Source organism: Monodelphis domestica, chromosome 4 (assembly GCF_027887165.1).
Source record: "Monodelphis domestica isolate mMonDom1 chromosome 4, mMonDom1.pri, whole genome shotgun sequence".
NCBI lineage: Eukaryota > Metazoa > Chordata > Mammalia > Didelphimorphia > Didelphidae > Monodelphis > Monodelphis domestica.
In genome coordinates this window covers 174,014,031-174,041,422 of record NC_077230.1, presented here as the reverse complement: position 1 = coordinate 174,041,422, position 27,392 = coordinate 174,014,031, and the positions used below count along the sequence as shown (strand labels likewise).

At 33.9% G+C, this 27,392-nt stretch overlaps 1 protein-coding gene across 9 annotated transcripts in view; it reads left to right on the top strand.

Moving 5' to 3' along the window:
• The window catches only part of SCN3A (sodium voltage-gated channel alpha subunit 3), a 158,312-nt gene that overhangs the window by 79,693 nt on the left and 51,227 nt on the right, over positions 1 to 27,392 (top strand). For 8 of the 9 annotated variants that reach the window (XM_001367117.3, XM_056797209.1, XM_056797207.1 and 5 more), the window contains 4 exons: positions 8,745 to 8,918; positions 9,935 to 10,291; positions 13,192 to 13,668; positions 25,836 to 25,956. In XM_001367117.3, the coding sequence (XP_001367154.1) occupies positions 8,745 to 8,918; positions 9,935 to 10,291; positions 13,192 to 13,668; positions 25,836 to 25,956 (1,129 nt within the window). Of the gene's footprint in view, positions 1 to 7,736; positions 7,811 to 8,744; positions 8,919 to 9,934; positions 10,292 to 13,191; positions 13,669 to 25,835; positions 25,957 to 27,392 lie in introns of all 9 variants that reach the window. The other variant, XM_056797211.1, reaches the window with a different exon arrangement.

Sequence of the window (27,392 nt, the reverse complement as noted above, 5' to 3'; positions counted from 1 at the left end):
GTTCAATTCAATAAATATTTTTAAGTGCCTACCACAGGCAAGAATGTCAGTTAGATATTTCAGAATATAAAGGCCTAAACAAAATCAGTACTACTCTCAAGGAGTTTATAATTGACTGGGGAAATGCAACAAGCACACATAAAAAAGGAAATTGAAAAGATATACACAGTACTTACAATAGGGGAAGAATGTTCATAACCATATACCTGAGACAGGTTTTGAAGGAAACTAGAGATTTTGTGAGGGGACACCCAGACAAGGGGAATCCATGCCAAGGCACAGTATATTAGAACCCCATGATAATCTAAAATCTAATATCTCTCAGGGAGTGCAGAGCTTTCCTGACAAATTCATCAGAAGGGAAAATGTTCAGTTGTAATGGTTATATAAAAAGCCTGTTATGCAGTCCAGATTTTGTGGCCCTCCAAGGCTGATTACAACAACCTTGGAGAGGCACTGATACAATCTCCCAAACACAGAGTATCAGTAGAGAGGGAAATCATCTGGTTTGAATGGTGAGAATTCTAAATTCCATCCTTCTTTAAAAAAGGAGTGAGACTCCTATGTAGTATCAGCCTCAGGCTGCTTCCCACCCCCCCCAAACCTCCAAGATTCTGATTTCTTAAAGAGAGCCTTAAGAGTAAAAGATGAGGGTTATTTCCTGGAATCTAATTTTTTATTGAAGGAGGTTTTCTAGGTAGTGCTGGGCCAGTTTTCGGATTTGCCTTCCCACAGTATAGTCTTATATCAGAGAAAGTGTACTTTCTAAGTTTATGAGTTGTCCCTACCTCTTGGGGAGAAATTATTTGTGTGATCTTGAAGCAAGATTAACAGCAAGGAAATAAAGTTAATATAGTTGGTAATAAGAGACCTGGATTGTGTACATGCTTTTTCCAAGGGTTATTTGAATAATGCAAGTTCAGTGGGAAGGGAGTTGCCTCTCTATTAACCCCAAATCTGTTTTCCTGACAAGGGAAATACAAATCACAGGATGATTCTGTAAATCCAGAGGACTGAATATGTTGTTTTGGAAAGTGGGAGTCATGAGTGGGAAGAGAATTGTATTTTCTGTTTATGAACCATAATGATTCTGTTATGTGTTTTGTGCCTTATTTATGGGATCTTGTGAGTCCTTTGCATTTTCTAGGGAGTAGACTAAAGAAAGTTCTAAACCTATCATCTGTATTTTTATCCTGGCAATTTGTAAGGAATCTGGGACACATTTGGATCCACGAATATGAAAACTTAAAGAGGTATATTCAGAAATTTTCCAGAGTAAACTCTTGAGAAGCATAATGATTCAAAAAGGGTAAGGGTAGATGGGTAGTGCCCAAGGTGGGACTAGGTAGTTCTGCAAGTATGGTGTGATAGGCCATAGTTTTATAGAATTAAAGCTAGTTTGGAGTCAGATGAAAGAGAATTTAAAATGTTAAGGATTTTATATTTCATTCTCTTTGTAATAAAGCTTCACTAAAGATTTTTGTTTGTTTTTGTTTGGTGCTTTTTAGCACAGGTCTGACCTGTGTAATTGAAAGACTAATTTGGCAGCTTTGAGAAATTTGAATTGAGTTGGAGAAAGACCAAAGTCAGGAAGACCATTATTACAGTCTTTTTATGAGGACTTACATTAGAGTGGTGGTAGCATCAGTGGAGACAGAATAAACGAAAAGACTCATTAGAGGGAAGATAGGATACAAGGGATAAGCTATAGGATATGACATCTTCTTGGATTTTAGAGTGAGGGAAAAGTCAGGGATTTATTCTGACATAGATTTTGAACAGCTAGGTGACTGGAAGCATAGTGATGCACCATCAATAAAAGTAGGGACATCATTAGGAATGGCCCAGGTCCCTTCAGAAGTTGACTCAGGTATTCATTTTTGTTCAGTGGCAACACAGAGATTCCAAACTTAAAATATCAAATTAAAAAAAAAAAGACTGTCCACACACAGAATGTGTTGCTATGATCAAATATAACTATGCTGTATTGTCAATTGTACGTGGATGTTTTCACTTTAATTTACCCCAAAGAACGTGATGGATGAGAAAGAAAGGAAATAACTTATACTAGTGACTTATTCTTCTACTCATTTGCTATCAGTCAGACAACAAATATTTATTATGTCCCTAATAGGTGCCAAGTTCTATGAGAAGCTCTAGGGATATACAAAAAAAAAGGACAAAATATTGTTCCTTTCCTAAATTAGTTTATATTCTAGTTAGAAAGACAATTATGTAAATATATGATAGCTCTTGATATATGTGCAGGTACATATAAATATTTCTATACACATACATACATATATTTATATGTACACATGTATATATGTCTATAGGATATAGATATAATATACAGGTGCAAATAGAGAGATATGTATATACACAGACATGCATATCTATCTATAGCTATCTTGTATTGCCATAATAGGTTTCTTTCCAGTTAGAATATAAATTTCTTTTGGGAAGAAACCATGATTTTTTCTTTCTTTGTATTCCTCGAACTTAGCACTTAATAAATATTTGTTGATTGACAGCCTAATATTAGAAAAGTAAGTCTTCTTTGTAAGTTGTTTTCTTTCTTGCATCTATCTATATACACATATAAATACATGTATACACACATACATATATATGTATATGGAGACACATATATATGTATTTTGAGAGAGAGAGATAGAGAGAGAGAGAGAGAAAGAGAGAGAGAAAGAGAGCAAGAATGTGTGAGGGGAATAGAGAAAGGCTCCTGAAGAAGGTAGAATTTGACCTGAATCTTGAAAGAAGTTAGTAAAACCAGGAGACAAGAGTATTCAGGTGGAACATTCCAGGCATGTGTCATCTGCAAGGAACAGCAAGAAAACCAGTGTTGCTAGAGGGCAGTAAAATTTAAGAAGACTAAAATGATAGGAATGGGCCAGGTTTCAAGGGCTTTAAAAAGCAAACTGAAGATTGGTTCAGCTGAGTAAAATTTGGAGTAAAGTGGGGAGAGGCAAGACAGGGGAACCAAGCAGAAAGTCATTGCAATAATCCAGCATGAGGTTATAAGGGTCTCCACTAGGGTGGTGATGCTTTGAGTGGTAAAGGAGACATATACACTTGTGGAGCTTTAAATATCAAAATTTGATAATAGCTGGCCTGAAAAGTAACAGTGTTACTTAACTCTTTCTTAAGCTTCCATAATTCTAGAATATTCTGACTTTTTTCTTTCTTTTATGAACCCTACTCTTTACTTTCTTTTTCTACCTTCTCTTCCTTCTCTCATCCTAAAATGTAGACATCCTGTAAAGCTCTCTCCTTGGTTGAATGATTTTCTCTTTCTATACTTACCTCACCTGTGAACATCGCTATATTCATGGCTCTCTAGTTCCAAAAATTTAACAGCCTATATCTCTAGGTCAATTGCCTACCATAATATTAAATCTAATAGGTCAAAAATTGAACTTATTCTCATCTCCAAACTCATTTTCCTAAAAAATCTGTTTTATTTAGAGGTAACACAATTTTTACCCATTCTCCAAGACAGAAACCTTGGGGTCATCTTTGACTCTTTCCTTTATTTCATTCCTCTTATCCAATTTGACACCTATTTTGTCTTTTTCTTTTCCCCCCCAAATTTCTCTTTTCCCTTTCCTTTATCCATTTATTCTTACATATCACTCCTATACCAATATTCCTATCCTATCAACTTCTGCCCTATAACTTCTTTATTAAGAACCAAAAATGGTTTCCTATTATAACAAATCCAAACTCTGACTGTTTTTTAAGACTACAGTACCCACAATCTGGTCCCACTCCAGTTCTATTTCCCACTATCTTCCAAGGTGTGGAATCCCTTATTAGAACTGGTTAACCTCCCCCAAATAAAAAATAGATTGTCAATGACCTTCCTAAAATGCTTTGCTCATAACTAAACACAATTCTCCCAATGTGGTTTGGTCAGGACACAGTACAATGGGATCATAACTTCCCTTATTCTAGGCCCTAGATTTCTCCTAATGCAACCCACAAGCCCATGAGCCCATCAGACATATTAACCTGACTGATGTTGCATTCATAGTTAAATGGAACCCAAAGGTCTTTTTTTTCCCCTGAACTTTGGTCTAGTCATTTTACTTCCATCTTGTACACTGGCATTTGGTTCTTTTGAACCTATGTACAGGATTCTACCATCATCTCTATTCCATTTTATTTCTTTAGATTATGGCCAGTTTCCAGTCTGTTGTTATCTGGATTCTACTAGTCAGTGTATCCCTTAAAGCCCTTAAAGCATTGAAGAAATTCCTCTTATAAACCACAGTAGACACAAGAAGAAACTCAGATATTATGTTGTTCTATGCCTTCCTTTTACAAATAAGGGAACTGGGGACCAGATCACTTGCCCAAGGTCACACAGCTAGTTAGTGGCAGAGCCCAGATTCCTTGATTATCAGACCAATTTTAAAATGGAGTAATATTAAATATCTTATTTAGTATAGATGGAATTTATTATTTTCTTCTTAGGTCAAGTTTGATGTTCATGTTAATACTTAAACTTCTCTAAAGCTTTGGTGCAAAAATTCTAAATCTAATCCTTTCAGCTGTATCCTGCTTGCTAAGCAATTCTGACTGAATTTTAATCAGCATTGTATTGTCAGAACCATATTTTACAGCAGTAACCTTTGATTTCAGAAAGCAGGTAACATTTAATGAGAAGTTTCTATTAGAGTTCTAATTTTCCTTTTACTGAAATATGAAAGCAAAGTCCACCCTGTCTGTTGTTACATAGCTTCAAACACCTTTAAGCTGACTTCTCCTTATAAAGAACCTCAAGTCTTTCTACCTACTTCTTTTTGTTTCTTTCTCTTAGAATTTAGTCCTATTAGTTTCCATTTTTGTGTTTTATAATACGCTGTAGACTCAATCAGGATTTTAAACATGTAAATAATATGCAAGCACTTTAAGATTATTTACATAGAATGTGAATTCTTGAAGGCAGGGACTAGTGTTAGCCTCTTTCTGTTCCCACAACATGGTGCAGTGCCTGGCACATGGTAGGAGTTTAATAAATATTTGTTGATTAACATTGATAGATTGATTAAGTAATGTGGAAAATGTCTCTAACAGAAGGGATTTTGAATCATTTAAAATATTTCTAGGAGATCATACATTAAAATTATGAATGTAAATGTATGGACTAGTAACTATAACTTGTGGTCCAGGGATTCTACCACAAGGGACTCTAGTCTCATGTGAAGCAAGTTTGTAAAATTCCAGGGAAATCTCTAAAATAAACTGTAAGTATGGCTCCCATATAATACTTCTACAAAAGTGGGTAATGGGTTCCATTCTACAAAGATACTTTACACACAACATGGCCATCTGACATAGAACTTTATTTCCTTTACCATAGAAAATGCATAGGATGCAATGAACTTATAGGTGTTTCTGAAGAAGTACATTTAAAATTTGAAGGAACCACCCCCCACCTCAGCAACAACCACTTAACGCATTAAATTTATTACAATACCATGAAAGGTAAATACCCTTTGTGAAAATGCTATTCAGACATTTCCCATTCACTTCAATTCTGTACTGTGCAAGCTAGTAACAGTTATTATCAAGGAGGGTTGGCAAGATGGAGATTTAGGATTTTGTTCTCCATTGGCAGGATTCTCCCCATCATGGTCCTTTTCCCTTCTAATAAACATGCCACCAAGAAAACCTTTTACCTCTAAACAGCTGGTACAAAAGTTCCAAGCTTAGGAACTTGGACTCAGGATTATCTACTAGTTAAAGCCTTGAGCCTAGAAACTTCCTTTTCTCAGTATTACTAGGAACCGACACAGGAAGGAAAAAGAAACAGAAAAAGGCAGCCAGGAATTGGAAGGTTCTCCAGCTCCAGTGTCAGGCTTGTCTGAGCAAGCTTATGACTCTCACTGCCTTGTGGAGGTCACTGCTGCTCATAGAAAAGAAATATTTACCAAAAATTTGCCATTGCTATGTGGGTGAAGTTGAGGACAGGAGGCAGAAAGGAATCCTTTCCCTGTAGCACTCTAGACTGGAATTCTAAGGAGAAGGGGGTTTTAAAAGAACACATTTTTTCCAAGTTCACTCTTGGGTTTCCCTGACAAGAATCTAGGTCCCCCCAACTGACAATTGCCATTCATTTTTGGATCAGCTAAATACATCACGGGGAACAAATAAAGGAAATTCCTTGTGTCCTCTTAGCAAAGGCTAGAATGTATATGGTTCAGTAATGATTTAGGCTACCTCTCTTCCTCCATTTTCTAACAAAGGTTTTGAAATCCCATCAAGTTGATAGTGAGGGGGATAATCATAAAATTGAATAGCACCCAACTGATCAAATTACTCTCCCATTTCCAACATGACAACAGGAATATACAGCCTTAAAGTTTTCAAAGCATTTTCATGTACAGTATTTTTAGGTAATGCAAATAGTATTTTTTTTCCATTTTATATTAATGGACCTCGACGTGAAGAAAAAATAAATAGTTCATCCTGGCCACACTCAATAAGTCTCTGAGTTGGCAAACAAACCCAGGTGTCCCAGACCAACAGTCCAAGTTCAACAGCCATAAAACCATGCTGGTGTAGTCTTATCTGGAATGCAGGCTATTTCATGGGAGATTTTGTATGACAGAGATAACTAAACTAAGAGGAAAATAAATTTAAAAACTCATTCTTTTACACTTCTTCAATTGAGAAGAATTTTCAGCTACATATCAGGAAAAGGTATTTTCTGCTCTCTACAATGAATCCTATTTCCAATACCAAGGCAATATGAATAGTTGCAATTTTAAACTGAATAACTTAAGCTTTTATAAATGTTATTATGATGCATGTAGAAATTTTCAGATGAAAAAGTGTGTTTTTAAAATATTCATTTAATTGTTAGAGTCCTTGAATAAGTAATAATAAAAAAACATGGGAAAAAGATTACCTTTTTTCCCCATATTTCCCTCGTAAACAGAGATTTTTAGACAATCTGTATTCACCATAGTTTTCTTGGTCATTTTATCTGAAATATCTTTCCATTATTGATCTCTATCTAGCTATTCATCTATCTTTAATTCATATCTATTATCTATCAGTGATAACTTATGCAATAAATTTATTTCTGAAAACTAGTGGGGTCTTATCAAGGTATCTAGGTATCTTAGTAAATAAAGCACTGGACCTGAATGAGGAAGACTTGAATTCTACTTTCACCTCAGATAATTACTAGCTCTGTGACCTTGGGCAAAGTCATATAATTTCTGTTTGCCTCAGTTTTCTAACTGTAAATAGGAATAATAGAGGCACCTATCTTCCTGGGTTGCTGTAAGAAGCGAAAGAGATAATCTCTATTAAATGCACTTAGAATTGCACACAGTGAGCAATATATAAATACTAGCTAATACTAGTATTATTTTATGAGAAATTGATTTAAATAAAATAATATTGCAGAAGTATTCAAGGCAATCATATATTTAAGCAATGCTATGAGTTTTTCTTCAATATGAAGAATGGTATTGCAAAATGAAGACTATCTTCCTGGTGTATAAATTAAATTGTATATATGTATATATATATTTTTCCCACAAATTAAAATATTCCAGTGCTTTGGGGAATGGGTAACATCATTTCACATGCCTATCACTGAATTCATCTATGTCTAGTACTCACTGTTATTTGGGAAATTTTGGGTTTTATTAACATTGACACATTTAGAAAAGCTGATTGTTTTCTTTGTATTAAAGTTGTACTTTAGGAGACGACATGTTTTGGAGCTTATTCACTTTTACAATGTTCCTTTAAGGCAACTAAATAGAGGGTAAGCTTGACTGTACCTCCTTAAAATATGGTCTTCAACTATTCCAAGTTAATGTGATTTGTTTAACAATTTTCTGGATGTATAATTTGATAGGCTTCTTCTCGTCTTCTGGGCCATTTTAACCAATCTTTTCCAGCTAACACAAACCTTGAATTTGTCTCATTGTTTTCTTTTCTGGTTCCAATTAGTATTAGTTATTTACTCAAATAACTCATTAATCTTAATTAGGGTTATGTGAATACTAAAGTTGTTTTCAAATGGTTTTAATTCAATCTTTGGTTATTTACTGTATGAATCCATTAACCTTAATCTAGAGGCATGCACCTGAAGGTCACTAATTTACAACAATCCTGAAAACATGTTTTTATTGTTTAGGGAATGTTTATATTATTATAATCAGAAAGTTGTGTGATTTAAGCAAAAAATAATGAATAACACTATCATTTTATCATTTTATGATATTTTTCCTAACTTATTAGCATTTTGAAAAGTGATCAAGATTTCCTTGTAAGTGATATATTATTATCCCTTTCAAAAAAATGAAGCAAATAAATTAATTTGGCAATGAAATAGGTGATGATGGAGGTGGGAAAGATATATATTTCTAATAGATTATATAATTTCAGTCATTTCAGTCATATTTCAACCACAGATTAGAAATTGGTTATGATGAAATTAAAAATAAAAATTAGCATTTGCCCAGTAACCTACAACACAAACTGTTTTATAATTGGAGGAAGAGTTCACTGCTTTAAGATACATTAAAAACAATTTCCTAAACTTTGATAGACATGTTCCACCACTAAATTACTTTCTAATTTAGATTAATATTGTATTGAGCTACCATATTATTTGCTTTTTAAATATTTGAATTGTAAATTATTGTATCAGCATTTTTAATGTCACAAGAGTAATCATTTATATTTTACATTAGGTCTTTACTGGAATCTTCACAGCTGAAATGGTTCTCAAGATAATTGCCATGGATCCATATTATTATTTCCAAGAGGGTTGGAATATCTTTGATGGCATTATTGTCAGCCTTAGTTTAATGGAGCTCGGCCTGGCCAATGTGGAAGGATTGTCAGTTCTCCGATCATTTAGACTGGTAGCTGCAGAATCACTATCTTTATATTCTGCCTTATTCTTTTGAAATTTATTTTGAAATGTAATCGTATGTTTCTATGATTACTAACTTTCAAGAAGAATTAATATGTGAGATGATGCAGTTTCCATTAAATGCTTAGATATGAATGCCTATGCACTAAGAACCAAGAAAACTGTTTGTGTTTACAACAAAATGATAACATTCGATGAATAAAGAACCAGTGAATGTGCTTTTGAAATTTGAAAGAAATAAAGCGAAGTTTATTTTTGTTATTTTTTATGTCTAATACAATTAAATTTAAAAACCATTCATTATTAACCTGAACAATTAACTACATCAAATCAAAATTTTATAAAATGTTTTAGTATTTTTCAATAAATATTTAGGAAATCCTATATTGGTATTATGATTAAAAATTTTGATGGAAAGGATATTTTATTCTTAAAAATATCTTTTTTTATTTGATTAAAAATCACTTAAAATACTTTTTAAATTCACTAGCAATACCTTAAAAAGTCTTTAACTATTCTCTTTTTTGAGGCTAGAATAGGGACTAGATCTGTGAATTTCTTTGGTACCCATGAAAGTTAGTACTTTCTTAGTAATTCATGGTTTAAGAAAATTGCTTAAAGCACGGAAAAGTTGCTACCTACCAAAGGCCACACAGCCAATATGTGTCAGAGATGGATTTATCTTCTAAGCCAGGTTTCAATGTAATTCACTATTCTGGCAAGCTATGTCCTTCAATAATTTTGGTTTCATTATCACTGGTTAAGTTTATTTTTCTTTACATACAGCATGAATACTTTCATAATAATATAATTTCTTAGTTTGGGGCACCAATGATATTGAATTTTCTTTTAAAATATCAAAACAGAATTGGTGTAGTGTGCATTGACTTTCACCATCATTTAGAGGTGTACCGAAAAGATTTCAGACAAAATTAAAAAAAAACAAAAAAGCTTCCAAACCTTCACTATGATTAATACTGAAAGCATCTTTTCCCTTGTTTCCAGCTTCGGGTTTTCAAGTTGGCAAAATCTTGGCCAACACTGAACATGCTGATAAAGATCATTGGCAACTCAGTGGGGGCTCTGGGAAACCTGACCTTGGTGTTGGCCATCATTGTCTTTATTTTTGCTGTGGTCGGCATGCAGCTTTTTGGCAAGAGCTACAAAGAATGTGTCTGCAAGATCTCTAGTGATTGTCAACTTCCACGCTGGCACATGCATGACTTCTTCCATTCCTTCCTGATTGTGTTCCGGGTGCTGTGTGGAGAATGGATAGAGACTATGTGGGACTGTATGGAGGTGGCAGGTCAAACCATGTGCCTTATTGTTTTCATGTTGGTCATGGTGATTGGGAACCTAGTGGTATGTTTTCATTACATATAATTCAAAGATATATTTGTCATTAATTATATAAAAATATATGTCCACATATGAATATGCATGTAGGAACATATCTGGTTCTGACAAAAGTATTTCTACAATTTATATCCTTTTATATCCCAATATATCCCAATAACATTCTCCAAATATGAGGAAGAATATTACATGACTATCAAACTAACTTTTGAGAGAATTGGAACTCTGATGCTATTTTATTTGCTAGGGTAAAATCAGTTTAAATAATTTATATACTTCAGACAAAAACTTTTTTAAATTAACAGAATACCTAAGGAGTGTGTTGAATTCTTTTACTGAATTCATTCATTCATAAAACCATATTTACTGAATCCCTATTAATCACAAAGCATTGCATTAGATCTTATGGGCACAGGGACAAAAACAGGAAAAAGGTATTAGTGCTTTCTCTCATGTTATCAGTTTGAACTACCTAGAAGGGTGGGGGAAGGGGAGAAGAAACTAGGAACTTGAATCTAAATTATACAAGTTGTTTAGATATCCCAGTTTTGCTAAGCATTTTATAAGCCTCTATTCATTTTGAGTTGTGTCCTGTAAAGATAATTTTAGCTTTGTGACTGACTTGAAATCTTAATAATTGGTCACCAGGGATGATTCCCAAATAATAAAATACCCAAGTCAGCTGGGAATTATGGAGAGATTTTAATATATAGAGAAGGAATTAAGTAAGAGAGAGAGAGAGAGAGAGAGAGAGAGAGAGAGAGAGAGAGAGAGAGAGAGAGAGAGAGAGAGAGAGAGAGAATATTAATTTAAACTGTTCAGACTCACACTGAGCCAGGTAGTAGTTAAAGGCCTTGGCCAAAGTGGCCTTCCTGTGTCTAAAGGAAAAGGAACCAGTCTTATCACACACTACGAGACCATCTCCAAGGAAGCTCCAGTCCTCTACTGAACTTAATCTCCTGAACTGAGTTCAGAATCCTGAACTGACTTTTAGCCTCTTTTTTTTTTTAAACCCTTACCTTTTGTCTTGGAGTCAATACTGTGTATTGGCTCCAAGGCAGAAGAGTGGTAAGGGCTAGGCAATGGGGGTCAAGTGACTTGCCCAAGGTCACACAGCTGGGAAGGGTCTGAGGCCAGATTTGAACCTAGGACCTCCCATCTCTAGGGCTAGCTCTCAATCCACTGAGCTACCCAACTGCTCCCTTTTAGCCTCTTTTTAAGGAGAATTTTCTCTTTATGTCACCTCTCCTAAATTTTTACATCTACCAATTACAGCAGATGCATTTTCCAGGACTGCCCATTCTTTACTTCTCACCACTCTTTAGTTCTCACCTTCTCTGGTTAGATTATATCTTCTGAGGTACTTCACACTTCTTTGCTAAGCTTGCCTTTTGTGAGTTACTTGACTTTTTTGTGATTAATTTAACTTTTACAGGTACTTAACACCTTTTTGTATTAGATCTAAAAATAGACTTAGTTTAAGTTCTAGCTTAAGTACCTTCATTGTTCAATCAGGAGTTTACAACTTTATCTTCCTTTAAAGTATGTCTAAGTATGGGTGGAGTAATGTAAAGTTCCCAAGACATTCCTGATTCTTATTAGACCAAGTATCTCCATTGTTACAATAAAGAAATAGCTAAATCAAATCTTCTAAAGTATAGTCTGAGTAGTTTTTTAAGATTCACAGTCCTGAGAGTAGGTATAATTTTAGCATAATTGAATGCCCTGAGACTATGTTACTTAATATTAAAATGTCTCAATTGTGTTTGAATGAATAAAAAAGCAGTTCCTGGGGGTATTGGGTTAGATTAGCCTCTTAAAAGAATTTAAGCTTATATTTTTTAAAGAATTTACAGTGGTGTAATAATATATCTATGTATATATATATATGTATAACTCTAAATAAATTTCCCTTTATGTCAGCAACATTAGAATACAACTGTATCCATCATAGCTTATTAGTTTATCACCTAATTGCTTCCACATTTCCTGTTGCTGTTGCTAGCATTTCAGTTGGCTTGTCAACTCACATCATATTCCATTGTTGGCCAAAGATAAGAGATAAAAGCAATTTGTGCACATGATTATGGTCCAAATTATTTGCACACATAAATTACAAGATATTTTTATGATGAGACCAGTTATAAAACCTTGTACAAATGTACAATTTTCCTATTTAGAAAATTTTGTTTAAAACTATTTGCTCTATTTTAACAGTCTTTTATCTGAAGTAGGTCTTACTTGAGATAATCTACATTTGAAGTCACTAATAATAAATAAAAAGAAAGCTAAAACCAGGAAAAGCTTCTGGCTTAAGGGAAAGGGAAAGACAGAACAGGCCCTTTTATATCTACCATGGAAATACCACCTAATGCTAAAATTTATTACAGTTTGGATTTAAGAATAAAGATTCAATAGAACTAGAATCTATTTGCTGAGCATTCTGATTTACCATGATTTCTTCTATATAACTAGCAAAACTTTAATTTTATGGGTCAGGGTTGATGGGGTAGCAGGAGAAGAGGATGGGTGGGAAGTTTGTGATGTTTCATTATCTTTTTGGTAACAGGAAGAGTTTTGCTTTTGTTTGCTTTGTGTTTTAGGATTACGTGTAGGATCTAATAATTCACAAAACTTTAATGCTACATTTTGCTGGTTGTATCTTGCTCTTACCACATGATCAAACCATCTTTTCTTTCAAGCATATATTTCTTTGATAATATGATTTAGTCCAGTTCTTCACAATTCCTAATTTGTCATGTGTTGCAGCTTATTCATAATCACCATGTACATCTCCGTTGTCCTGTACTTTATGCTAAATTATAATTATTTGGAAACTAGTGTTTGAAGATTTCAAACATATGTAAAAATAGATGCAGTTACATTCATCTCCTATTTTTCTTTAGGTACTGAATCTGTTTCTGGCCTTGCTGTTGAGCTCATTTAGTTCAGACAATCTTGCTGCTACTGATGATGATAATGAAATGAACAATCTCCAGATTGCTGTTGGGAGAATGCAGAAAGGGATAGATTATGTGAAGAAAGAAATACGGGAATGTGTCCAAAAAGCATTTATTGGAAAGCCAAAAGCTATAGAAATTAAAGTCCTGGAAGGCAATAAGATAGAAAGCTGCATTTCCAATAATACTCCAGTTGAAATAAGCAAAGACCTTAATTATCTGAAAGATGGTAATGGAACTACCAGTGGTGTCGGTACAGGAAGCAGTGTGGAAAAATATATAATTGATGAAAATGATTACATGTCATTCATAAACAACCCCAGCCTTACTGTAACAGTACCAATTGCAGTTGGAGAATCTGATTTTGAAAACTTAAATACTGAAGATTTTAGCAGTGAATCAGAACTGGAAGAAAGCAAAGAGGTATGTTTTTTTAAAGCTGCATTTGTATAACTACTAATAGTCATTTAATATGCCTTAGTTATTTTTCAATAGGGTATCAATTATTATATTTCTGACAAATGTATAAACCTATAGCATTGAAGTCTATTTTAGAAAATCACCTACATTTTCACAGGAAAATAATGTCTAATGAAAGGTCTAGAAATTAATTTTCTCAAAATTTTTTTCTCAAGTTCTATGTTTAAAAAAAAGCCTTTCCAACAAATTCCATTCGGTCTTCCAAAAATAGCTGTCTGCACCAAAAATAGAACTGCATCATTTCTTGTTTGGGAAATTATACTTATTATATTTCTGTTACTCCAAGTATGTACCTAATCATGCACAATGTATCATTTATGACAAACATTTGGTGAGAAAGATTATTTATTATTTAATAGTTATCCATGCACATCTGAACGTATATAAAGAAACCATTCATGAAAATAATTAATGATAATTAGATAACTAAAATTTTCCTCTATCCATATATCTAGAAAGTTGATGGGGGTATTGAGTGAGTGTTGCATGTTTAGGGGATAAATAAACTGACATTATAAGTCAACTGGAAAAGAATATTGGAATGCATTTGTCTTGCCTTCTAAATTCTGGTTCTAAAAATTGTTTAGATATTTATGGTACACAACATCTTCTTTGTAGGGCCTTGGCATTTTGTCTGTATATATAGCATATATATATATAGAGAGAGTGTATACAGTAATGCCTTAATTAAAAAATAAAAATCATAAAGGTTATTTGTCCTTTTACAAATTAGAACAAGATATTGGTTTTCTGGAAAAAGTACTAGTCTGAGACCTGATAATTCAATGCAATTTAATTCTTTATTTCACACATTTATAAATATGTTCTTGTCTTCTTATTGCAAATTTCAAACATGGATACACAGAATGCACTCTATCTTCCATGGTAGGACCAATTGATAGTAGGATTAATATTACTAAATGTGGCAACTCAGTATTTGTTGTGTATACAAGAATTGGAGGCTGTTACAAATTCTTCAAATAATCCTTCAAGATACACTTAGCATATCAATAGAAAATGTTATAAAACTTGAAGTTTTACTATGTAGGTTTAGCATTGCCAGCATAGTAATCACATCCACAATGCTATCTAATTCTATTTTGAGACCAGACTTTTTTAGTGTGGTTGTGGGATTTTTATCCCAAATTACCTAACATAAGAATACCTACCACAGTGAGTAACCAAGTTACAACTCATCCTATTCTAACCATTTTGTAGAAATTTTACAGTTGCCAACATATCATAGCTAATGTGAAAGTGTTTTGTAAACTTTAAAGCATTATACAAAAATATTTGATTATTCTTATCCTTTCTTATCAGAACCAATTCTATGGATCTTAATGAAATTAAGTTTAGTTATAGCTACCATGTTTAAAAATTAATATGCTCCTTAACTTCTAGCTTAGATTTCTTAGAAACAAAAAAGAAAAGAAAAAGAAAAACCCATCAATCCAAAATTACTTAACACAGACAAGCACAGTGCTAGGATTACTGGATTCAAATAACTCTAGTGGTTTCTGCTGCTCCAAGAAATTTACCATCTGGTTAAGGAGAGAAAACCCATGCATGTGAAACAATTAGAGAAAAATGTGCTAAGTATGCAATACTGATTCTAGTGCAAGAGAAAGAAGAGTTCAGTGCAAGCTGTATTAGAATGAAAATGCTGTATTGGTAAGGTGGGACTTGAAGGATGAATAAAAAATAAATAAAGACAGAAGAATGGAAAGCATTTCAAGAGAAAAAAGGAATATAAGCAAACACAGAGGCAGAAGTATAATATATATAGAAGACAGTGATGAGACTGGCCTCTCAAATATGGAAAGTACTTAGTTGAAGAAATGGTTAAATCAGATTATGGATGGCCTTGAAATCCAGGCATAAGTGTTTGAACCTGATATCATAGACAACAAAGAATCTTCGTATGTTTTTGAGCATAGGAATATGATGAAAATGGCACTCCTATGGGACACCTATGTGTTTCAATGCTTTGAGAGGCAGGCCTAGAGACAGCACGTCCTGGGTTCAAAGCTGACCACAGACACTTCATAGTGGCATAAGTGACACTGGCCAAATCACGTAACCCCTATTGCCTAGCCTTTACCACTTTTTCTGCCTTGGAACCAATACACAGTATTTATTCCAAGGCAGAAGATAAGGATTTAAAAAAATGGGACTCTAGAAAGTTGGTTAGGGAGTAATATATGTCAGGTTGAAGTAGAGAAACACTAGTGCCATAGAGATCATCTGGAGGATTATTATAATAAGTTAGTAATGATGTGATGAGGGCCTGAGATAGAATGGTTTTTAATAGAAATTGAAAGGAAGTGTTAAACTTCACACACAGCTTTGATTTTGTAATAGTAAGGAGGTGAAAGAAGAAGAAAGAATCAAAGATGACTACAAGATATCTAGCTAGGGAACCTGAAGGTTTGGTGATACTACTGGAAATGATGACTAGGTAAAGGAATCAATTTTTTGAGGGAAAGATGAGTTTCCATTTTAGATATTTTGAGATTAAAGTGGTATTTGTGACATAGTCAAGTAGAATTATGGGATTAATTGGGTAAGAGACCAAGATAACACATGTAGATTGATGAATCATCCATATAAGTTGATAATGTAAACTATGAAATGTATGAATGACTAGAATACCAATGGAATATCTATAGTTAGTTGTGAAGAGGGAAAATGCCACAGATTTAGAGAACATCCCAATTTTGAAACAGAAGGAGAAAAAGGAACATTCAAAGATAAAAAGACAAACACACAAAAAACACAAGGAACAGCCATTTTTAAACATCATAGCTTTTGCTATATTAGTGCCTTTGAAACTAGGGTATATACCTTAATAGTTTTCAGAATAAAAAGTGTTTATGGTCTTAAAATATTTCTAAACCTGTTTAAAGTACATGGATATTTTATATGGCTACTCAGGAGAGTTCTTCCTCATTTTCTAGAGAGTATCCTTCCATTGAATTCAATGCAGGATTCAATAATTCACATGTCATCAAACTCTTGCCTACTTTTCATTCCCATTTATAAAAAGTCATACACTTGATGATTTTATTATACTACACTTTACTCTTTCATAATGATGTTAAATAAGCTGTCAACCTGTAGAATATAACAGAATGGTTTGATGATTTGGAAAATCAATTAGCAAATAAATGCCATAAGTAACACGGTTTTAAAAACCTTTTTTAGTTTTAGAGTTGAACATAAGTATACCTTCAATTAGCATAAGATATTTGCTATAGGTAATCAAGTGAAATTTAGGGGCGAATTTCTTGTACTTGTCATTCTTAATATGCCATATCAATAGTAATTAACAAGAAAGGTCTAAAACTGACAAAAACATCTTGAAAGAAGAAATGATAGAATTTGGTGGTAGCTGGGAAATCAATGAGTAGCAAGGCACAAATATGATTTCAAGAATTCTAGCCTGGAGGACTAAAAGATTGGTGGCACCATTGATAGAGATGATATATTTTGGAAAAGGACCTATTTTGGAGGGGGGTAAGGATAACAAGCTCAAGGAAGGCCAATGTGTGCATTCATAAAAGTAAAAAGTACTGTGCTCTTATATTGCTGAGATTTATTTATTTCCCTATGAAATGCACATATTATTTGAAATACTCAGCAATTGTTCACATATGAATTCAATTCAATCTAGATTAGAGGGGCAGTCTTTTATTTGCTTGCCTATTTCTTTTTTAATTATTCATACCTGTCAAGTGCATGTAAAGGACAATTCTTTTCTCTTATAAGACAAGATTTAGAGACAGTCAAAGAATGCTTGGATCTGATTCAGAAGGCAAACCATTCTTTTTAGCTTGTCTTAAGTAAACAATCGATATGCCAACTTTGACACACCTAATAAATCTTTGGAAATATAATTCTGCTTGGATAAAGGCAGTAAATACTGGCAAGGATAGAAGGTATTTGTAAAGTTTAACATCCAATTATTCTGCTTCTTATTAATAACATTTAAGTGATTAATAATCCAGGTAGGAAAAGATGATTTCTGAAACATTTGAGAAAACATATGAATCTTTGCTATAACTTTATAAATCTTTAAGTAATAATGGTTGGTATATAAATAAACAGAATTTTGGAGGAATGGAAGAGATCTTAAAACTTAAATTTAAAAGTGGTGATTTTTAGTCTTCTTTGTATTTAGCCTCATAGAAGTCTGATGGCTAAGGTATTATGTGGAATTTTGCTAATTATGCTTTTTGAGGTAAAAAGTTCCAATTCAAATTTCATCATTAGGTATTAAAATATATGTTGGTTTCATTTACTTTCATGCCTGTAAAATGGGATAAAAAAGATGAAATGTTTCTTTTCTTAAAAATCATGTTTGAAGTAGTTTCCAGAGGAAAATCTAGCAATATCCTATCATGAACTTCACTACTTACCATTCTTACTTCTCACAGGGGTAAAATCAAGCTGGAGCAATCAAGAATGCAGCTCTGGTGCTTATAAACCAGACAGAGGCACGTGCCATCACTTTTACCCAGGTTACCTAAGCAAGTTCTACATATATAATAACTTTTAAAATGGATATTGATTGGCCTGCATGCTTCTCAGCTATGTCCCTCCCTTCTCCATTGCAAAACAGTAGATACATGCACAGCTGCTCTCTGCTGAATCATGTAACTCACATCACAGCATGGTCAGACAAGATGGGCAGCCCCAACATCATACAGGATTTTGCTACTGAGGTTTTAAAGCTACATTCTCTGCCATCCTCAAGAATAACGATTGCATGCTCAGGAGGCTTTAGAATATACAATTAAGCTAGACAGGAGTATTAAGAATAATATAGATAAGGGGATAAATGGAGCATGTACTTCCTTTTTGTTTGCTTTAACTTTCAAAAAATGAAACAACTACCCTTTCTTGATTCAGCCCTTATTAATGAAATATGTCTAAAACAAGACCAATAACAACCTAAGCAGCCATATTCAGCATGCCTTAATCATGGAGTTTACAGTCCCCTTGAATCAGATGCTCCAAATGGTAACATGTTTGTTTTTATTTATATTGGGAAAGATTTTAAATTTGAGAGATAATCTGAATTTTTGAGATTTGAAGGGCCATAGTCTGTATTCATTTGGGCACCACATATCTTGGGCTTTTCATGAAATTTTATGTAGCAAATGGCATGTTACAGGGTTATATCATAAGTGTGATTAATTATCATGTTTTGGATATGCAGGAAATGGTGATCATCCCAGAAAAATTAAAAGGTTAGCAGAGTATCATCAGTCTTTGTAATTGGTGCTCTACACTCACCTTTTGTTTTAGACCCTCCATGATTCACATGAATTTCATGACATTTTCTTCCTAAATTCTCTACTTTAGAATTGAGGAGGCAAAATGGAGCTTGGGGACTTTATGGTTTTTATTATTTTTAATTGTTTGGTAAATAAAGTCAGCTCCCAAGCCAATTATATACTTGGTGGATTTTCCAAATCCTTGGATTATTTTCTTGATTAATTTTCTTCTGTCCTGCTGTTCACCTTTCATTCATTTAACTGCTTTTTTTTAAACCTCCACTAGAATGAAGGCAGTGGGAGGGAGAGACTGAATCATAAGTCACTCGAATGCTATCTTGGCTATTGCAAAATCTTTTTAGGGAAAGAAATATAAATCAATCTCTAAAATAGAGACTGGGTTGTTTGAAGGTCTAATATATTTCTACTTATAATCATTAATAATTTAGTTTACTATATTGTGATACAAATCCAGAAATAACAGTGTAGTGAGGGACAGATGACAACAAGTGCTTATTGAACTGTTCAATGCTTTTTCATTAAGCACTGACTTTTTAGATAGTATTATTTTTTGGGGGAAATCACACTATAGAAAATCTGATAATTCCTTTCTATAGCAGAAGTAAAAATAATCTAACATTTGCAGATTGTAAACAAGATGAACAAGAAGACCTTTTCTTCTGAATTTTGGAATAAAAACAATTCTAGAAATCCCAATTGTCTGTCTAAATATGAAGGCTTATGCCTATAGTGTGCAGAGTTTTAGGTTTTCTTGAATGCTTTTAGAGTGTGAGGAATTATAGGATGAAATGAATTTCAGATGTTATCTAGCTTAATTCCTAAACCAAAGCTAAATATGAAATTCTTTAACAACATCCCTGAAATATAAGCATCTGGCATCTGCTTGCAGAGAATCCCAGTGATGGAGAACCCACTGCTTTCAAAGGCCATCCATTCCAATTTTGGACACATCTAATAATTAGGAAGTTTTTCCTTGGGTCAAGCTGAAATGTATTTTCCATTAAACTTCCATTTATTGGTCCTAGTTTTTCCCTTGGGAAATGAAGCATATCTCATTCTTCTTAAACATAGCTCCTGCAAGTCTCCTGTAGGCTTTCTTTTCTACATCTATCTTATTTTTCCATCAATACATACCCATCTCACATGACTCTAGCTATATTCTGACTTATAAATATCTTTCCTAAAATCCTGTAGCCAGAACTGAATATACTGGTCCAAGTGAGACATGGCTAAATATAGTGGGAGTATTAGTTCCCTTTTTGAGATGATGATGATGATGGTGGTGGTGATAACAATGATAACAATATTTCTCTAATGCTTACTGTGTGCTGGGCCCTGTGCTAAGCACTTTACTATTATTATGTCATTTGATCCTCACAACAACTAGATTGCTATTATTCCCATTTTACAGATGAGAGAACTGAGGTAAAGAGAGATAAAGTGACTGGTCCAGCATCCCACAGGGTTTATCTGATTGAATTTAGATCATCCTGACTATAAATGATGGCATCCCCAGCTGCCTTATACCCGTGTTAATGCTGCCTAAAATATCATTAGCTTCTTTGGTTTTCATGTCACATTGTTGATACAGATGGTGCTGTTTACTTTTATTTGGTCCACTAAAACACTTTGCTCTTTTTTTTTATATGAATTGTCTAGTCATTTGTTGTTTATGAGAATCACATCCAGCTCCAGTTTTCTCCCTCTCCTTCTGTGGCCCCAATATCTTCCAGTTACATTTCTGGAAGCTCAGATGGAGACAACTTCTCCATGGGCAAAGAGGACAGCTGGAATGACAAGTGTTTATGACTGAATGCTCTGGGGAATTATCAAGTATCTTCAGTTAACTGTGTTTGAAAAAAGGCTAGTGTGGATGAAAGTGTATATTTATATGTTTACAAGATGAATATCACAAGCACATGTTTTGTCTCTTGGCTTTTTTTGTGCTCATATCTCCTGCTCTTCAAAATGCTGGAAGAGTGTGCTGTGCACACTGTTTTCAGGTCTCAGCAATGCCAGCTTAAAAAACCTGAAATACTTTGTTTGCCTGTCACCTTCATTGCTTCCTAACCCGAGAGTAAGGTTAATAAGGATCATTGGGGGAAGGCATATTTGAAACCTCTGATGACATGGCTTTAGTAGCTTTCTTCCTGGATTTCATGATGTCCCAATGACCACAGGTGATCCAGAAAGCTATTTGTTTATCTTTGGTCTAAATGCCTGGGGCCAGAAGGGAAGCAGCTCTCCTCCCTCCCCTGGCTGTAGTGCATGACAATATTTAAAGTCAAGATATGCATAAGCAAATCCAAAAGATCAGACTAAGGCCCTCCTGGAAGTGTGTGTGTAGAAGTCTCTCCCCCCCCCCCAATTTGCAAGACAAAGCACGTAAGGTTTAAGAGTAATGTATTCATCTAAAGACCATATTTAATGGCTGAATCTCTTCTTTTAAATTTTAACTCCTGTACCGTAAGACAGTTCATGAAACTCTAACATTTAGTAGCTGACTGAAAATAAATGAACTGTGAGCACATTTCATGGAAGTAGGCCACTATTCTTTCCTGGGTATTATTAAATTTCATCATTTAATTGGTTAAAAACAAGAGCCATTTCATTATAAATGGGAAATCCTATATAGGATGATATATAAGTAGAAACAAAGTCTTATTGTTTTTGATGTATTTGTGGCCCATTTTAGTGTTGATTATGTCATTGTCTCTCTTGAATTGGTCTATTCCTCCGAGCAGTACTTTCAGTTACCTTTTGAGATTATCCCACATATTAGAATCTTGATGTTGAGAACATGGTTCTTTGTTCAGTATGCAGCTTTCATAGCATTGCGTTGGGCTTCTGCTCGAGCCAGGCATGTTTTCCATGGCTGAATCAGGACTTGAGAATGTTGCATCCTAAAACAAAAACAAATAACATAACATGCTTTTCAGTGTGTATCTATAGAGTATAAATCACCATCTCTTTGTAGGACCAGACTAAGATCTACAAGGGATGGAAATCTAAATTCCAACATAAGATAAAAAAAAAAGTGTAAGAACACGAGCTTAACTTGCACTTGGTCATGTTATGCTTAGTTTGGCTGTTACATCATGTCTATTACCTGTTTCTCTTTTCCAAGTACTTCAGAAATCAAATTTATTTCAGTTACTTGGTAAAGTCATTTCATCAGAGGAATTTGAGTTCCTCAAAATGTGAACTTTTCTTCATTCAGCTATAGTCCAGTAAAGGAATGAGTTATTTTTTGTCGTGTTTATTAATCACCGTCCTGTGTTTTGCTTTTGAATTAGTTGAGCAATTATGTTGATAGGATTATTATAGGGAATGCCTTAAAGAGGAACTATCCTCACAAGAGTGAAAATTTGATCTTGGTTAAATGAATATCATTCTACCAAATTTAACTTATCTTAAAGATCTTTTAGACTTTAATTTTGTGCTATTTTTCAAAGTAGAAGTAGTATGACCTATGTTTCCAGTGACTAGAAGGTCTTTGGGAAATATTCAATAATCTTCATAATGAAAACATTTTTAAACATGAAAATCACATCAGTACTTTTTGAAAATTACTATATTGGATAGGAAAAATTCTTTCTATCCCTACCCTATATTTTGAAGGCATTGTTATAGACAACAAGGATCAAAATATTATTATTACAATGATATTTCTGGATTAAGATATTAAAATACAAATGCATCTAATTTTCTAATATAGAGGTTAGAGGCTGCTAATTATAAAATTTAAGGGTTCTCCTTTACAAATTCATGAAAGAGAAATGGATATGATTTTACCCATAATAATGCAGGAATATGCCCCAACATTTGCCTTGGTCTGGTGCTCTAGAGTCCTACATACCTGTATCCTGTAATTGAACAGCTATAGCACTATGCCATTCCATTCCTTAAGCAGCTTTTCAGAGCTTAAGAAGCAGTAGAAGTTTAAATCTCATGGGCTAAAGGATAATAACACGTCCTTACAATAAGTGGATTTGTACTCATTTGGGCAGAGAATCATAGAGTGGAGTACAAATGGGGGACTTTCCTCCCTTCATTCCTAAAAAAAGGCATATCATTGTGTAAGATAGAACTGAGATAAGTGAATGCCATTCCTTTAGTAATTTTGAATTCAGCCTCATTCAAAGTTTTAGAAAATCAAATGCTTGCACTTAATATATGGCAGGAAACTGTAGAGTGAAAAGCTGAATATCATGCAACTTCACTGAAATAAGTGATATCTGAGAAAGCAAAAGATAAGTGGATTTTAGATAGAGAACTAAAAGAGTCCTTAGAAGTCATAAAGCCCTCACATCTTATAGGTGAGCTCAGAGATTAAGTGACTTGCCCAGGTAATAAGTAGCGCAGCCTGGTTTGCAACTTAGTCCCTGTGGCTCTATGTCCAGATATTTTCCCACTATATCACAGTGCTTTTCTGAAGTCCATTAAATGTACATATATGACTGTATTAATCTTTACCTATTTTAAAATTTGAAATCTGTATTTCATAGAGGAAAAATAATATTAGAAAAACCCAAGTGCTTTTATACATAAAATATTCATTAACTAATTTCTGCCATACTCCATAATAATAATGAATCTTTACACGGAGTTTTACATTAAGAATTCGATAGTCATACATGAAAAGAAGGAGAATTGAAGCTATTATGTAGTCAATAGGCATTTATTAGTCTACTCTGTTCCCAGATCTATTGTATACACTCTGGGAGAAGCAAAAGAAGTAGGAAACATGGTCTTTACCCTCCAAAAGATTAGAGCTTATCACACTAGATAATTAAAAGCTATGGAATGAGATAAAACAGCATGAACTTATAACAGCAAGGAATGCGAGATTATAAAATACAGACTAAAAATGTCATAGGATTTTTTATAGATTGTCACAGATTAACAGCCCTATTTCTCAGCCATCATATAGGGTTGATCAAAGCCTATGAGGGAAAACACCATTAGTTATGCTGAAAAACAGTTTTTTTTTCCAATTGCCCTATAACTGCTGTTGTATTTTCTATTAAGTGCTTTCTTTTATCTCTTAAAAAGAGATATTAGGAACTCTGCTGCTTATTTCTCGTTCTCAAGTGGTAGTTGATGTATTCTTGAAGAATGGGAGGCTCTTCCCTTCCAGGCAAGGCAAAAATATGTTGGATAGTATGTCAGAACAAAGGCCATTGTAGAAATTCCTTTACTGTAATCATCTTCTAAAGGTCCTTTCCATATCCATCAACAATAATAAGCCTCATCTACTCATTTCATGATGCTGGTTGAATTAATAAGCTCTCATAATAATGATCCAAGGATCCAAGTTATAGTTATATTCTGCCCCAAGTTAATTATCAGAATGTCTTTATTTAGCTATTACCTGGTTGTTGTTACCTAGCCTGAAGTGCCATAGAAAGACAACCTACATACTTGGTCCAAATTTGTGATTTTTTCCTCAGTGGATGGAAATTCTCTGTGTGGATATTTCTTCCACCAATACAACAGTGATCAGAATCTCATCTCTAAGTTAAAATCACAGAAATCTTGACTAGGGCACTGAGAAGTCATGTGGCTTGCCTGCCCATGATGCCTCAGCAAGTACGTGTCTGAAGCAGTCCTGTACCCCAAGTCTTTCTGACTTCAATGCCATGCTAAAGATTCCTCATACCACCCTACCTCCAACCTGCCTGCTTCATTTAACTCACATGTACTCTGAAGTATGAAAGTGCATCTGCATTAGAATTCCAATGAGCTATGCACCTAGCAGCCAATGTTTCTATTACTTGGGCTACATGGAAGAAATAATTCAGGCACTTTTGTAAGCTATATTAACCCTCTTAGACCTTTTGAATCCTACTTAAGTTGTGGGAGAATTTAGCATGATTATTATTTATGGACAATATATATTCACTGATTAAAATCTTTCCATTTCCAAATACCTATTCTGCTTCATGTGTTTGTATCAACTTATATAAAATATGTTACACTTTGTAATATGTTCAAGAAAGTGACCTCACAGTACCAAATACATCCCTGTAACATTAAATGTTTTTTTCTAGCCAGTTAGCACATCACTATAAATTAAAGTAGGTGTTCATAATCTGATTACATGTTGAACTCAGAATGTTCTCCTTATTAGATTTAGCATAAGTTTTTGAAACTTCCTCATGTGATGAAATGTCAATTTCATTCAAAATTCTTTGGTAATTATTCAGTTCTTCAAAACAAAATTCATGAGCCTTCTTAAAGTAAAAGGAAAAACAAGTGAGTCAGAGAAAAATATAACTCAAAGTTGAAATATGATGATGATGACTAATATGAATGGGATATTCTTACTTTCTAAAATTATAGACACATGGACAGTGCTTAGGAGCAACTGGTCATATTCTTTTATCCCAAAGAGTTGCAATTTCAGAGGTGGAAATTGGCTTGATATGATACATATTTAATGAATGCTATCCATAATGGTAGAAGCAGGCTAAATTTTTTTTTATCAGACTGTACTTGATTTGGCCTTTCTAATAGAACATTTTGATGTAAATTCACAATGAAGTCTAATATGTAAAGTTTCTGAAAACAATTGATATTTCTTTTTCATATTGCCCTCATCTAAGAGAAATTATCTTTAATTTCTCCTCTCATATAAGTAATCACATTACTGGGATGTTAGTTATATTAAAGCTCTCAATGCATATTTATTGGTTATCATAGTAAGGATTTGTAGACCACCTTTGCAATTTGTACTATAATATATCAAGAATGTTATAGATACTGTAAGCAAAGAGAAAAAAATTGCTTATGGGGTTTTATTTTCAGAAATTAAATGCATCCAGTTCATCTGAAGGCAGCACAGTTGATGTTGCCCCTCCAAGAGAAGGTGAACAAGCAGAAATTGAACCTGAAGAAGACCTTGAGCCAGAAGCGTGTTTTACTGAAGGTTAGGCATTTTATTTAATACAACTAATTAAAATTTTGTTCAGTATGCTTAAGTGTTCTTTAAAAAGCCACATTTGTTAGGAAATTTTAGAGGAAATGATAAAGACACTTTCATTGCAAATGTCTTTTCATTGGACAGGATCATGTCTTCTTTTCCAAGAAATCTGATTACATATGTTTCTGTAATAGTATGAGAGAATGTCCTTGAATTCTAGTAGTGGTCATGAATAAAAACATTAATTTATTCAGAACTGATTTATTAATGAATTGCTTAGTATGTGCAAAAAAACCTGGGAATGACCATAAGGGGGGATCTAGTAATAATGAAGCCATGATTCTTTATGAATTGTAGCAGAGTGAAATTGATGCATGAACCAATATCTACAATATGTGAACAATGAAAATGTAATGATTATGAATGGACAAAGAGAGGTGACAGTCACAGTTACTCATCAGTGTGACTAAACCAAAAGGAGGATATGGAAAGGAGATCTTTAGGAAACTTGATAATGGATTATATACTCTTTGTAAGAAGATCCAGTAGGGAAAGATTTCTGGGCATACATATCAGGAAAAACAGAAGAAATAATTTGGAAGATCATCTTTGACATGAACATGCAAGCTGTGCCAAGGTGTCAGCCAGAAAGGACGCCTTCATACATCAGTCAGTAACTATCATGCATTTACTGAGCACTGACTAAGTTTCCGGTAATGTGATACATTCAGGAGATACAAAGAACTGTAAATGGCAGTCTACATTCTAAAGGGGCTTATAGTCGAATACATCAAGAACCTAGAACCTAAGATAAAGAGGCTAATTGGCCCAAGAGGTAACATCTTTTTACCTGGGCAAAGGATTTGTAACTGCAATGTGTACTTACGTATTTTTCACTTCTGTATATAGTATTCTGGCATATATTTTTATTATGTACACAGATTACATGGTACTGAGATCTGGCTGAAGAAATGGGTTCAAGTCCCTTCTTTGACACATCTTGATTATATGCTCATGGGCAAGTCTCTCTAGATGGCTCTCTAGGACTACATAGTAGAGAAGGGGACAACTTTAATTGGTAGAGAGATTGTCCTTATTGGACATTTGCTATACCAAAGAAATTATACATTTGGTCCAAAATACAGTTTATAGCCCAAGACTCCTCATGTTGTATGAAGATTTTCAATCTGGGATATATGTGATATAACAGATAACTGAAGTTATAGATTTAAAAGTCATTGAGTATTTAAGTACCTACTATGTGTCAGACATACCCTATGATAATTTAAATGGCAGCAGTGGGAAAGACCCATATTGAATACAGGGTGCTTAAATTTTAGGGGTGTTCCTGACTTTTCCCCTATGAGATTCAACCTGCTGATAATCTTGAGCCATGTAGCCCAATATGATTTGAGGTGTTGCTACTCACTTGAGAGATGATT